This window comes from Taudactylus pleione, unplaced genomic scaffold (assembly GCF_031769625.1).
Source record: "Taudactylus pleione unplaced genomic scaffold, aTauple2 ptg001183l, whole genome shotgun sequence".
Classification (NCBI taxonomy): Eukaryota; Metazoa; Chordata; class Amphibia; order Anura; family Myobatrachidae; genus Taudactylus; species Taudactylus pleione.
The window spans coordinates 433,727-448,556 of NW_028285584.1; the positions used below are offsets into that span (position 1 = coordinate 433,727).

Genomic DNA, 14,830 nt, shown 5'->3' on the forward strand with positions numbered 1-14,830 from the left:
TAAGCTACAGTGCAAGTAAACAGGCACTTTAGCCAAAGAGCTGATGTAACACAACGCTGAGATACTTCATTATCTAGTACGTCTGCTCCAGCAGCTTCTTAGTTTTTCTAAGAAGCCGGCATGTGCTGCTCTTGTGTCAGTGGGCTGGACAGGTTAATGATTGCTGAGGTGTACTTGGGCTCCAGTGTTCAGTCTCTGGCTGTATGTGGACACATCATGTTCCCTGTCGTCGCTTTCCTCTTGACGCTGCTCTGCCCAAGCTTGTCGCAGAAGACCGAGCCATTGGGCAGTTCCAACTCGCAGCCTATATTTCGTGGGGCAGATCGCTACGACTTTGCCATCTTGGTGGGTCCTGCGGGTTCAGAGTGCATCTGGCACTTTGCACATCAGAGCGGCTATTTCTACTTTGGCTATGAGGTAAGTGGGCATTGCCACCAGCGTCGATGCACTGCACAATATTCCACATCCAATAATTGTTTCATCTCTTATGCACAAGGTGCTGGCTGAGGCTTGCCAGAAGTGTCCCACTATTCAAGCTGGTTTCCTTTTCCAATGCACTTCATCATCTCTTCATTTATATTTGGAAATGTATCCCGGTGGCATTATGTATTTGTGTACAAAATGCACTTTTATACCAGGGTGAGTCATCTTGTCGACCCCCACCTGTTGCAATGGTTGTCAGGACATATTGGGACTTGTAGTTCCACAACAGCTGGCAAGATACAGATCAACCAGCATTTATATCACCTGTTTGGTCTACATTCATTTTTACACAACACTTTGAAGTCACATTTATTCAGCGTAAAATGTGGTTTGTACAGTATGCTGCATACTGTATATGAATCACAGATATCTTGTTTGGTTATGAAATTAATGGTTATGTTGCCTGTATATGAATAATCACTGTCTTAAGTCACTATGACAGGTTAAAATCACATGGATTCATCTTAGTTGATCAAGCAAGAGAGATCCTGTTTTATTCTTGTATCGTAGTATTTACTTGTCCCAGTACTAGTGAAACAGATTGTTTGAGGTAATGGGGCTGTCTCCTATAGAACTAATCAGTCCTTTCCTGTAGTAGCTCGTGCTGATGCAATGACTGAAACCTCAACATCTGCTGCCAGCCAAAAAAGTTCTCAGGAACACCTTATCACTCTCAGCAAGGTGACCCCTGGCTTTGCTATAGAGCCACAACCTGTCATCTGCTTAACACAGAACACAGGGCCTGATTCAGAGCCGGACGCTCTGACAGAGCGCTCGCTCTGAATCAGGGCCGGCCTTGTTTTTTTAGAGCGGCCTCCTGGCCGCTCACATAGCTGTGGGTGACCACCTACAGCTATAGTGAACGGCCAGGAAGATGGTTGCGATGGTCAAGACCATTGCGACCATCAGGCTTGCGACGAGACCCTTGTGGTAGGGTCTCGTTGCCGCAAGCACCAGAGAGCTTTCGGCTCTAACAGACACTTGTGATGTCAGTGGGGCCGGCCCCAGACGGTAGGCGTTCCCATGGGAACGCCTCCGTCTGGGCAGCCACGCCCCCGGCCCGCCCATCAAAGGGGGCGTGCTGTCATTCAACATCGACAGCACGCCCCCTTTGGTACGAGACCCGGAGCGACGGTTTGCACATCGCTATCCGGGTTTCGCGCATGTGTACGACGGAGCCGGCTCCGTCGTGCGCATGCGCACTGGGCCACCATCGACCCGGGTCTGAATCAGGCCCACAGTCCCGGCCTGAACACAAATATTCTCTGACCGGCAAATAAGTCATTTCTTCAGGACTGAACATCTTGGCTCATTGACAGGATGATTGCAGTATCCTCAGATTTGTTCTATTCCACAGACCATATCCTGAGTTGACAGAAAAGCGAAGAAGAGCTTGTGAGCGTGTTGCAATGCTGGCAAATAGATGTATTATTTATTGAATGCAGGGTAAATACTGGCTGCTTCTGCATGTAGCCCACAAATGCTGAACAGCTTTATTGTTACACTGCAAATTAGATTTGACTTTGGATACACCCCTCCCACATTGAGGACCTCATTCAGAGTCGGTCGTTGCGGCCGCTCGGTCGTAAGGGAAAAGGGGCAGGATATGCAAATGAAGCGCTCGCAAGTTGCGTCGTTAAGATAGGATCGTTAGCTGGACGAGCGAGGGGAGGATGCGGCCGTAAGACTTAAAACACGCCCCCTTCTCGTTCGCACTACACATAATCTCCGGGCATATCAGGATTAATCGAGACCATCGGGAACCATCAGAGCTGGTCGTAGAGCTTAAGGTTGACCATACCCTCTCTTAAGCTCTACGTTCAAGTCAGTGTAAAAACCTCCCATGTCACATGTGCCATGACACTACTTAGTTAATTATGCACTCCCATAAAACGCCGTTTGCATAGTCAGGCACACCTGCGTTCGGATCTCCACTCCCCCGTTCACAAGCACCTTCCCGTTACCACCCACAAACGCCTCATCATGTCACTCAAACTAACGACCTGGCCAAGTTGAAGGAGAGAGAATTTCCGATCGCAACAGCTAGTTTGCGCACGCGCATTGCGAAACTTACGCATGCACTGTTTTGCGAACATCACTGGGTATGACCGAGCGGCCGCTTACGACCGACTCTGAATGAGGTCCTGAATCTCCCTGCACATCTTACATCTGCTCCACCTGTAGTGCAGCATGGCGTTGCCCAGGTGCCAGCTTTTTTTATTATTATTTTTGCTTTTCTCTCAACTCAGAAACATCCCCAATGTTTATACATTTCCACTAACCATCGGGGCTGCTGTCAGCTATTTCTCAGGTACATGGAGGGGACATGGCCAACTGTGGAGGTTATCAATATGTTCACAACTTCGCGCGCCACACAGAGGGGCACAGGTGTCTGGGAATGGGGGTGCAATCGCTCCCGTATATATTGCAGGGAGAGAGAGGACTGCTGCTGTAGCAAACTCTCTTCCTAGCCCATCACACAGTGTGACAGCAGTCAGTGTTCTCTCTCCCTGCACAAACTTGGCAGTGGCTGGGGCGGGGGGTGGGGGAGGGCTGGAGGATTTGTTAACAACCTCGACCCTTAAAATTACTATCATGAAAGAGGCAGAGGGAAGGTAAGGTGTTGATATATGAATGAAAATGTTGATCTATAATTTAATTAATTAATGTAATTTGTGTACTCATGATTCCTTTCCAAAGTTTATTCATTAGGGTCATATAAAACTCTCTCACACAGAATTGACATTTTGTTAAGTTATTATTTATTTACATTTTAACATTGAATAGAGTTTGCCCGAGCCATCGAAAGCTTGGCGGGGTCCAGGTACTGGGTGTGGCTTAATCACGGGAGGTGTAGCCAGGCCCCCTTAGAAGAAAATATTTTTAAAAAATTTAAATTATTTACAGCGCCGCAAAATGGCACTGGCTGCTGAACAGGGGGGCACTGTGAGCCCCACAGCCAGGAGCAAATCCAGGGCGGAGGACGATCAGTGTGGTCACTCCAACACACACACACACACAGGCAGAGGAGACTGCTGCTCAGTCACTGCTTCCCTGACCTTACTGGAGCCCATCACACAGCAGTGTGTGCTAGGCTGGGTAGAGAGGCTGCTGTTGACAGGTAAGAGAGGGGCAGGGTCAAACTCAGGTCCCAGCCGTGCCCCTCCAACAAGCCTGGATAATTAGTACCCACTCTCACAGCCCTGTAGATTGTAAGCTCCACTGGGGCAAGGACTGATGTGAATGGCCACATTTTCTTTGTAAAGAGCTACAGAATGTGTGTGCACTGTATAAATAGCTGGTAATAAATAATAATAAAACATTGTTTTGCTACATATTATTCCGGAATCCTCTGTTTAACTCTCAACGGAACTGATGACATGAGAACAAGGGGGAAGGCTTCTGCTCTGTAGTCAAATTCTTTGGCCTAAAGATTGTGCAAGCCGTCTCATGTTATGCTGCCCATCCACTAGGCGATTAAACCTAGCGAGTGAGCGATAACGACAGCGATGACGTGCTGTCGTTTCTATGTCATGTAGTCAGGGGAGTTTCTAGAGAGGAGGGGGCCCGTGTGCAGTCTCCGACACGGGCCCCCTCCTCTCCGCCCGGCAGCGCACTGAGCTGTGCGCGGCCAGCGCCGGAGTTATAGACTCTGGGCATTAGAGTGTGCCCAGAGTCTATAATGTATGCACAGTTCACCGGGAAAATGGCCGCGGCGGCCATTGTCCCTGTACTGCGCATGCGCAAACGACGGGAAAATGGCCGCTCCGGCCATTTTCCAGTCGTTTTACAGCGCCGGACCCCCGCGCCGACGTGGGACTCCGGAGAGGTAAGTAATATTATGGGTGCAGGGTGTGCGGTGCAGTGAGGGTCCCCCGCACTCATTATAGATACACCCCTGCATGTAGTGGATGGGCAGCATAACACGCCTGTCGCCTAATCACAGCCATTATGAGGTATGAACAAATACTCTTGAAAATGAACATGAGCAAGGCTGAATGTTTAAGTAGTTCAATCTAGAACAGTGTTGGCTAACCTTGACACTCCAGCTGTTGTGGAACTATATATCCCAGCATGCCCTGCCACAGTTTTAGCATGCCCTAATAGCAAAACTGTAGCAGTGCATGCTGGGTTATGTAGTTCCATAACAGCTGGAGTGTCAAGGTTAGCCAACACTGATCTAGAACATTAAACACTATTTACCAATGCACTAGCTGTACAGATATTAGGAAGGTATCTATGTATTGCTACGCTGTTGTAATTGTGGTCACTTCTATACTGTATATTTGAGCATGGGCTGTTTTCTCTTGCTTGTGTTGTATGTAAAGGGATTCTTTTGTGCAGGTACAATGGACGTCTGGAATCATGCAGGACAGGTATGTGTCCGCCTCGGCCCATACCCCTCAGGGATTTCTCATTGAGACCTCCAAAGATGTACGTGGACAAATCAAATTCCAGACCAAGGAGGCAGGTAAGCTCAAAGCAGGTTCTGGCTGCATAAGGTCCCTTTCTTCCAACTTTGTGGCCGCTGAGTTCTAATTACAATGCAACCTCAAAAGTTTCATACTCTTCTCTAGTAACGTTTTGAGGTAGTTCGTGCATTTAGCAGTATATTTCCTAGTAATTATTTTCTGCAGACTTTATTCTTCGACGAATAAGAAGTTTTTTAAATGCCTAAAATCTAATATCTATTCCCTGGAACCAGTGTGGCTCTCTGCGTCATTGGAGTTTGACATATTTCGCTTATAAGGGACCAGCACCAGTTCTCAAATCTGAGAAATGTTCCACCGCTAAATATGTACCTGAGCAAGGCTGTGCAAAATAATGATATTATGTAAAGGATGGGTATACTTTTTCGAAACTTTTATTTTTTTACTCTAAGTATTTAAAATCTCCCAGGTCTATTTTCTAGTTTGTTTGGATACATGGTCTGGCAGACTGTATCCAACATTTTCTGCAACGAAATATGGTTTCTCCCCAGAATTATAGCTATACTCTATATATACACACACACGTGACGGTCCCCCACTAGGGATGGAGGGCCTGATTCAGAGTCGGATGCTAAGCCACGATCGCACGCAGCCATCAGGGGGCGGATATGCAAACTCCACCATCGCACGGCCTGATTTAAGGACGCCCTCAATGTCTTAGCGGGTGGCGGCAAAGCGATAGCAAGCTGGTCTAATGCCTCCCCCTTTACCTTCGCAGCACGTGCCATCTCCAGGAAGTATATTAAACCATCGGTAACATGAGAACTATCAGATGCATATGCAGTGCTTGAGGTAGACCCAACCCTACCGCAAGCACTGCGAGTGCTGCAGTCAAAAAGAGCCAGGTGACGTGAACAATAACGCTCCAGTTTAATTATGCAGGCCCTGGAAACGCCGTTTTGACGCTCAGACACGCCTGCGTTGGCAGCACCACTCCCCCGTTTACAAGCACCTTCCCTCACCCACAGACGGCACATTCTGTCACTCACAGTAGCATTCTGTCTGTGTACTACGGGCGATCGCAAAGTTTGGCTCGCGCATGCGCATACTGAGGCTTACGCATGCGCAGACGGGTGACAATCGGCCATAGCAAGCGATCGCTGCGTCCGGGTCTGAATCAGGCCCGGAGTTCACAATGCGTATAGGTTCCAGCAGTGTGGCTTTTAAACCTGACCCATTCTGAATAACCCCACTGGTTAGATATCTATCTCCTTCCAGGCCACTGAGCCCTTCATTAAAGCACTGCCTAGCTACGTATACAGACAGTAAAGAGGGAAAACACTGACAATGGGACAGGTTTGGTTGTTCCAAAGTTCTGGCACTGTAGTAATATATGGCTGCAGTGCCATCTTGTAAAAAGTTGGTTATCCGAAAGAGGACAACTCCATTTAAGGCCCTCTAACCCCATTACTGGGCCAATTCTCCAGGATCACTGCTCCATCCCTTTTACATGTCACTTTTCTCTCTGCTTTTCTTAGGATTCTATCAGCTCTGCGTAAATAACTGGCAGAATCACTTTGGCTCAGTCCAGGTGTACCTCAACTTTGGCGTATATTATGACGGAGCTGGGCCCGAGCATTCTGAAGAACCCAGGAAGAAGCTAAATGACACACTGGCAAGTATCGAGGTAACTACCAAAGATACTGAATTCAATGCAACAGATATTGAATTAGTAGATATCCTGGTACACAGAGGGGTATATTTACTAAAGTGAGAATTTTAAGGAGTGGAGAGGTTGCCCATAGCAACCAATAAGATTCTAGCTATTATCATCTAGGTGCTAGTTAAATGTCAAGTAGATTGGTTGCTATGGGCAACATCTCCATTTAAACAAATTCTCACTTTAGTAAATATACCCCACACTTGGAGAACATGCTGGGAGTTTGAGTTCAGCAACAGTCGGTGCGCCATGCTAGGCCCGTGCTTGCCAACAGCACATTAGACTTCTAGCCATGTGTTTTTGGATGTGAATTACTTCCATGGGTGGAGTGGTGTCACCAGAATAGCTAGAATATCCCACCATTCTCACAGCAATACCAGAACCCTACAACACTTCCCCCATTTGCTAATGGTGGATCAAGAGAAGTGAAATTATAGGAGGGAGAGAGGGGAAACCCCAAGATGTAGGACTGTATAAATTTATCTCCTCCCTTTTGTTCTCCTCCAGGAGAGCGCCCGTCTTGTACAAGGTCGCGTTCTACACATGTGGCGATACTATAACTTTGCCCGTATGAGGAGAGGCTCCGACTACTACATGCTGATGTCCAACTATTACTACGTGAACTGGTGGTCGGCCGGCACCTGCCTGCTGATTGTGGTCTCCGGTGTCCTGCAGCTCTACTTCCTGAAACGTCTTTTCCTGTTGAAGCCCACCACAGAGACACAGAAGCCGGGGCACTGAGGACACACACAGCGACTCTGCACTCATACAGGCTTACCCTGAATCAAAAATAATAGAAAAAAAAACAATATTTTGTAGTCCTACATGGGACATTCACATATTAATGTTCAGCTGAAGTTTTGTTATACATGTGGTTCCACCATTTGTTAGTATACAATAATTAGAGCAGACGACCTATCCATCATTAGGTTTATGATGGGCTCCCCATATGGTGCCTTCCGATTCCTCTAGCCAGAGCCGTTTTCCTGGTAGTTGGTAATTCATATTATAGCCATAGATTAAATTAAGACCTGTGTGATGTTGCGCTCACCTCCCTAGTGCGAGCTTGGATGGTGTGTACAACTGCAACTACAAACAGTGCGGTTTTATTGAACCTAAATGAATGTGGCTGCCTGTAAGTAGACATATAGAGTTGTGCAATTTTACATAGTGTCTTCAAGCTACTATAAATCATTTACAGTATAAAGGGGATCTTCAGTCCTCTGATGTGCCGCATTATTATGGCAAGCAATCTTCCGTCTGTGAGGTGCAAAGATACATCGCGCAGAGCATTGAATTGCCCCTGAGTGCCAAGCGACTACTTAATAACTGTGCTTATTACAAAGCAGTTACCGTAAATATAAACAGCACCATTTATAGGTACTCCCCAAAACAGAAGAAAAAAAAATGAATATATAGAAGCAGTTCCATCACTTCTGACATCACCCTGGCTGGCTCAGCTCAGGTCACCCTCTGAGAACATAAATACATTTTGGAGTGGAGACCAAATGCCCGCAAGCTGAGAACTTTCTTACACCAGCAGCCATACCGGTCTCCCTGCCAGTGTTCCCTTGGCAGAGCCACTGAGTTATAGAAACACCATGAAAGATGTTATTATAATGATGGGTTGGAGCTCAAATAGGGTGTGTGTGGGGTGGGGGGGTGGGGGGATTTTCAACACCTGTTTCAACCAAAATTAAAATAGACAAATATGCAAACTCTGAATATTTTATTAATGCAAATACTTTGATTCTGTTACAGGCATAATTACCATTAGTGCCAGCCATTACCTTTTTAGTATCTGCTGCCATCTGTATGAAAGCTTGGACCACACTTACTGTAAGTGGCGAGACCTAATAATCGATATTTTAAAATGCAATAAGGCACATATCTCAATAAAACTCGGCTTACTGTTTTTGAGTGGTCCAATTCATGTAAATCATTTCTCTTCAAGGGGGAGATGTATCAACCTTCTAAAGAGTACAGCTGGGGTGTTGCCCATAGCAACCACATTCTACCTATCGTTATTCTAATACATTCTATAAAATGATAGCAAGGATCTGATCAGTTGCCATGGGTAACGCCTTCACTTTTATTTTTAGGTTTGACAAGTCCCACCCCTTTCAGAACAGACGTCTCCCTGGCTAATTAACCCATTATTAAGGACTTGCCCTGTCAGACTATTCTGATTTCAGGGCAGTCACCCACATTACCCCAACTTCAGCTAAAGCCATGGATGAAAGCTGTGTCAAGTGAGATTTCTTAATATTATATTTTAAAGTTATCCTTTAAGGAAACCAACACAGATATTACACACCTATCTCATGGTACAACTTATTAAAATATTATTAAAAACCTCCTGGTGTGTTGTCTTCGTTCAGCTCTGGTATTACGATGCATTTGTCCGTTTATTACAATGCCAAAAAGAGTTTGTTTTTTTTCAACAAAAAGAAAAAAAAAAATCACAGTATAGAGGCCCATATCATAGGATATACTTTGTATGTACAAGGACAGGTGGTGATCAGACTGACCGCCTTCTAACAGCTCCTGCTTGTCACAAACTCTCCTTTTCACTGACATGGTTTGCCCTGAGAAAGCAATCATTGATAAACAGGAAGCACTATAACATACGTGGCACTACTACGAGGTGAATAAAGGACTGCCTGAGATAAGGGCTTCTCTACTGAAAGTTGTATTCATGTTTCTTTCCGAGCATGGTCCCAGGTACTCTGATCCCGCATGGCCTGACTAAGTCACACTTGTATGGCTGTGCTGTCATTGTAGAATCAGCAGTTCAAATAGGTCTTTCTGGAAAGGGAATAACATTAGACGTTGGGGCTTCCACAAAGTAAAAAAAAAACAAATACAGAAGATGTTAAAATTACTATCATGAAAGAGGCAGAGGGAAGGTAAGGTGTTGATATATGAATGAAAATGTTGATCTATAATTTAATTAATTAATGTAATTTGTGTACTCATGATTCCTTTCCAAAGTTTATTCATTAGGGTCATATAAAACTCTCTCACACAGAATTGACATTTTGTTAAGTTATTATTTATTTACATTTTAACATTGAATAGAGTTTGCCCGAGCCATCGAAAGCTTGGCGGGGTCCAGGTACTGGGTGTGGCTTAATCACGGGAGGTGTAGCCAGGCCCCCTTAGAAGAAAATATTTTTAAAAAATTTAAATTATTTACAGCGCCGCAAAATGGCACTGGCTGCTGAACAGGGGGGCACTGTGAGCCCCACAGCCAGGAGCAAATCCAGGGCGGAGGACGATCAGTGTGGTCACTCCAACACACACACACACACACAGGCAGAGGAGACTGCTGCTCAGTCACTGCTTCCCTGACCTTACTGGAGCCCATCACACAGCAGTGTGTGCTAGGCTGGGTAGAGAGGCTGCTGTTGACAGGTAAGAGAGGGGCAGGGTCAAACTCAGGTCCCAGCCGTGCCCCTCCAACAAGCCTGGATAATTAGTACCCACTCTCACAGCCCTGTAGATTGTAAGCTCCACTGGGGCAAGGACTGATGTGAATGGCCACATTTTCTTTGTAAAGAGCTACAGAATGTGTGTGCACTGTATAAATAGCTGGTAATAAATAATAATAAAACATTGTTTTGCTACATATTATTCCGGAATCCTCTGTTTAACTCTCAACGGAACTGATGACATGAGAACAAGGGGGAAGGCTTCTGCTCTGTAGTCAAATTCTTTGGCCTAAAGATTGTGCAAGCCGTCTCATGTTATGCTGCCCATCCACTAGGCGATTAAACCTAGCGAGTGAGCGATAACGACAGCGATGACGTGCTGTCGTTTCTATGTCATGTAGTCAGGGGAGTTTCTAGAGAGGAGGGGGCCCGTGTGCAGTCTCCGACACGGGCCCCCTCCTCTCCGCCCGGCAGCGCACTGAGCTGTGCGCGGCCAGCGCCGGAGTTATAGACTCTGGGCATTAGAGTGTGCCCAGAGTCTATAATGTATGCACAGTTCACCGGGAAAATGGCCGCGGCGGCCATTGTCCCTGTACTGCGCATGCGCAAACGACGGGAAAATGGCCGCTCCGGCCATTTTCCAGTCGTTTTACAGCGCCGGACCCCCGCGCCGACGTGGGACTCCGGAGAGGTAAGTAATATTATGGGTGCAGGGTGTGCGGTGCAGTGAGGGTCCCCCGCACTCATTATAGATACACCCCTGCATGTAGTGGATGGGCAGCATAACACGCCTGTCGCCTAATCACAGCCATTTTGAGGTATGAACAAATACTCTTGAAAATGAACATGAGCAAGGCTGAATGTTTAAGTAGTTCAATCTAGAACAGTGTTGGCTAACCTTGACACTCCAGCTGTTGTGGAACTATATATCCCAGCATGCCCTGCCACAGTTTTAGCATGCCCTAATAGCAAAACTGTAGCAGTGCATGCTGGGTTATGTAGTTCCATAACAGCTGGAGTGTCAAGGTTAGCCAACACTGATCTAGAACATTAAACACTATTTACCAATGCACTAGCTGTACAGATATTAGGAAGGTATCTATGTATTGCTACGCTGTTGTAATTGTGGTCACTTCTATACTGTATATTTGAGCATGGGCTGTTTTCTCTTGCTTGTGTTGTATGTAAAGGGATTCTTTTGTGCAGGTACAATGGACGTCTGGAATCATGCAGGACAGGTATGTGTCCGCCTCGGCCCATACCCCTCAGGGATTTCTCATTGAGACCTCCAAAGATGTACGTGGACAAATCAAATTCCAGACCAAGGAGGCAGGTAAGCTCAAAGCAGGTTCTGGCTGCATAAGGTCCCTTTCTTCCAACTTTGTGGCCGCTGAGTTCTAATTACAATGCAACCTCAAAAGTTTCATACTCTTCTCTAGTAACGTTTTGAGGTAGTTCGTGCATTTAGCAGTATATTTCCTAGTAATTATTTTCTGCAGACTTTATTCTTCGACGAATAAGAAGTTTTTTAAATGCCTAAAATCTAATATCTATTCCCTGGAACCAGTGTGGCTCTCTGCGTCATTGGAGTTTGACATATTTCGCTTATAAGGGACCAGCACCAGTTCTCAAATCTGAGAAATGTTCCACCGTTAAATATGTACCTGAGCAAGGCTGTGCAAAATAATGATATTATGTAAAGGATGGGTATACTTTTTCGAAACTTTTATTTTTTTACTCTAAGTATTTAAAATCTCCCAGGTCTATTTTCTAGTTTGTTTGGATACATGGTCTGGCAGACTGTATCCAACATTTTCTGCAATGAAATATGGTTTCTCCCCAGAATTATAGCTATACTCTATATATACACACACACGTGACGGTCCCCCACTAGGGATGGAGGGCCTGATTCAGAGTCGGATGCTAAGCCACGATCGCACGCAGCCATCAGGGGGCGGATATGCAAACTCCACCATCGCACGGCCTGATTTAAGGACGCCCTCAATGTCTTAGCGGGTGGCGGCAAAGCGATAGCAAGCTGGTCTAATGCCTCCCCCTTTACCTTCGCAGCACGTGCCATCTCCAGGAAGTATATTAAACCATCGGTAACATGAGAACTATCAGATGCATATGCAGTGCTTGAGGTAGACCCAACCCTACCGCAAGCACTGCGAGTGCTGCAGTCAAAAAGAGCCAGGTGACGTGAACAATAACGCTCCAGTTTAATTATGCAGGCCCTGGAAACGCCGTTTTGACGCTCAGACACGCCTGCGTTGGCAGCACCACTCCCCCGTTTACAAGCACCTTCCCTCACCCACAGACGGCACATTCTGTCACTCACAGTAGCATTCTGTCTGTGTACTACGGGCGATCGCAAAGTTTGGCTCGCGCATGCGCATACTGAGGCTTACGCATGCGCAGACGGGTGACAATCGGCCATAGCAAGCGATCGCTGCGTCCGGGTCTGAATCAGGCCCGGAGTTCACAATGCGTATAGGTTCCAGCAGTGTGGCTTTTAAACCTGACCCATTCTGAATAACCCCACTGGTTAGATATCTATCTCCTTCCAGGCCACTGAGCCCTTCATTAAAGCACTGCCTAGCTACGTATACAGACAGTAAAGAGGGAAAACACTGACAATGGGACAGGTTTGGTTGTTCCAAAGTTCTGGCACTGTAGTAATATATGGCTGCAGTGCCATCTTGTAAAAAGTTGGTTATCCGAAAGAGGACAACTCCATTTAAGGCCCTCTAACCCCATTACTGGGCCAATTCTCCAGGATCACTGCTCCATCCCTTTTACATGTCACTTTTCTCTCTGCTTTTCTTAGGATTCTATCAGCTCTGCGTAAATAACTGGCAGAATCACTTTGGCTCAGTCCAGGTGTACCTCAACTTTGGCGTATATTATGACGGAGCAGGGCCCGAGCATTCTGAAGAACCCAGGAAGAAGCTAAATGACACACTGGCAAGTATCGAGGTAACTACCAAAGATACTGAATTCAATGCAACAGATATTGAATTAGTAGATATCCTGGTACACAGAGGGGTATATTTACTAAAGTGAGAATTTTAAGGAGTGGAGAGGTTGCCCATAGCAACCAATAAGATTTTAGCTATTATCATCTAGGTGCTAGTTAAATGTCAAGTAGATTGGTTGCTATGGGCAACATCTCCATTTAAACAAATTCTCACTTTAGTAAATATACCCCACACTTGGAGAACATGCTGGGAGTTTGAGTTCAGCAACAGTCGGTGCGCCATGCTAGGCCCGTGCTTGCCAACAGCACATTAGACTTCTAGCCATGTGTTTTTGGATGTGAATTACTTCCATGGGTGGAGTGGTGTCACCAGAATAGCTAGAATATCCCACCATTCTCACAGCAATACCAGAACCCTACAACACTTCCCCCATTTGCTAATGGTGGATCAAGAGAAGTGAAATTATAGGAGGGAGAGAGGGGAAACCCCAAGATGTAGGACTGTATAAATTTATCTCCTCCCTTTTGTTCTCCTCCAGGAGAGCGCCCGTCTTGTACAAGGTCGCGTTCTACACATGTGGCGATACTATAACTTTGCCCGTATGAGGAGAGGCTCCGACTACTACATGCTGATGTCCAACTATTACTACGTGAACTGGTGGTCGGCCGGCACCTGCCTGCTGATTGTGGTCTCCGGTGTCCTGCAGCTCTACTTCCTGAAACGTCTTTTCCTGTTGAAGCCCACCACAGAGACACAGAAGCCGGGGCACTGAGGACACACACAGCGACTCTGCACTCATACAGGCTTACCCTGAATCAAAAATAATAGAAAAAAAAACAATATTTTGTAGTCCTACATGGGACATTCACATATTAATGTTCAGCTGAAGTTTTGTTATACATGTGGTTCCACCATTTGTTAGTATACAATAATTAGAGCAGACGACCTATCCATCATTAGGTTTATGATGGGCTCCCCATATGGTGCCTTCCGATTCCTCTAGCCAGAGCCGTTTTCCTGGTAGTTGGTAATTCATATTATAGCCATAGATTAAATTAAGACCTGTGTGATGTTGCGCTCACCTCCCTAGTGCGAGCTTGGATGGTGTGTACAACTGCAACTACAAACAGTGCGGTTTTATTGAACCTAAATGAATGTGGCTGCCTGTAAGTAGACATATAGAGTTGTGCAATTTTACATAGTGTCTTCAAGCTACTATAAATCATTTACAGTATAAAGGGGATCTTCAGTCCTCTGATGTGCCGCATTATTATGGCAAGCAATCTTCCGTCTGTGAGGTGCAAAGATACATCGCGCAGAGCATTGAATTGCCCCTGAGTGCCAAGCGACTACTTAATAACTGTGCTTATTACAAAGCAGTTACCGTAAATATAAACAGCACCATTTATAGGTACTCCCCAAAACAGAAGAAAAAAAAATGAATATATAGAAGCAGTTCCATCACTTCTGACATCACCCTGGCTGGCTCAGCTCAGGTCACCCTCTGAGAACATAAATACATTTTGGAGTGGAGACCAAATGCCCGCAAGCTGAGAACTTTCTTACACCAGCAGCCATACCGGTCTCCCTGCCAGTGTTCCCTTGGCAGAGCCACTGAGTTATAGAAACACCATGAAAGATGTTATTATAATGATGGGTTGGAGCTCAAATAGGGTGTGTGTGGGGTGGGGGGGTGGGGGGATTTTCAACACCTGTTTCAACCAAAATTAAAATAGACAAATATGCAAACTCTGAATATTTTATTAATGCAAATACTTTGAT

The 14,830-nt window shown here is 45.8% G+C and overlaps 2 protein-coding genes across 2 annotated transcripts; both read left to right on the plus strand.

The window, feature by feature from the left end:
* The first annotated feature begins 216 nt into the window (after positions 1 to 216).
* Positions 217 to 7,374, plus strand: LOC148453313 (transmembrane emp24 domain-containing protein 6-like). Its single transcript, XM_088462283.1, has 4 exons — positions 217 to 417; positions 4,828 to 4,954; positions 6,452 to 6,600; positions 7,141 to 7,374. Exons 1-4 carry the CDS (start codon positions 217 to 219, stop codon positions 7,372 to 7,374), a joined length of 711 nt encoding a protein of 236 aa, XP_088318409.1.
* A 2,148-nt stretch (positions 7,375 to 9,522) lies between these two features.
* Positions 9,523 to 13,820, plus strand: LOC148453314 (transmembrane emp24 domain-containing protein 6-like). The gene is made up of 4 exons (XM_088462284.1): positions 9,523 to 9,542; positions 11,258 to 11,400; positions 12,898 to 13,046; positions 13,587 to 13,820. The coding sequence occupies exons 1-4, from the start codon at positions 9,523 to 9,525 to the stop codon at positions 13,818 to 13,820; spliced, it is 546 nt and encodes a 181-aa protein (XP_088318410.1).
* The last annotated feature ends 1,010 nt before the right edge of the window (positions 13,821 to 14,830 follow it).

Bases quoted from the DNA above. Each gene is read 5' to 3' on its own strand.
- LOC148453313 (XM_088462283.1), top strand. From the start codon at position 217: ATGTTCCCTGTCGTCGCTTTCCTCTTGACGCTGCTCTGCCCAAGCTTG. The intron at 4,955-6,451 runs GTAAGCTCAAAG...TGCTTTTCTTAG, and splicing joins ATTCCAGACCAAGGAGGCAG to GATTCTATCAGCTCTGCGTA. The intron at 6,601-7,140 runs GTAACTACCAAA...GTTCTCCTCCAG, and splicing joins ACACACTGGCAAGTATCGAG to GAGAGCGCCCGTCTTGTACA.
- LOC148453314 (XM_088462284.1), top strand. From the start codon at position 9,523: ATGAAAGAGGCAGAGGGAAG. The intron at 9,543-11,257 runs GTAAGGTGTTGA...TTGTATGTAAAG, and splicing joins ATGAAAGAGGCAGAGGGAAG to GGATTCTTTTGTGCAGGTAC. The intron at 11,401-12,897 runs GTAAGCTCAAAG...TGCTTTTCTTAG, and splicing joins ATTCCAGACCAAGGAGGCAG to GATTCTATCAGCTCTGCGTA.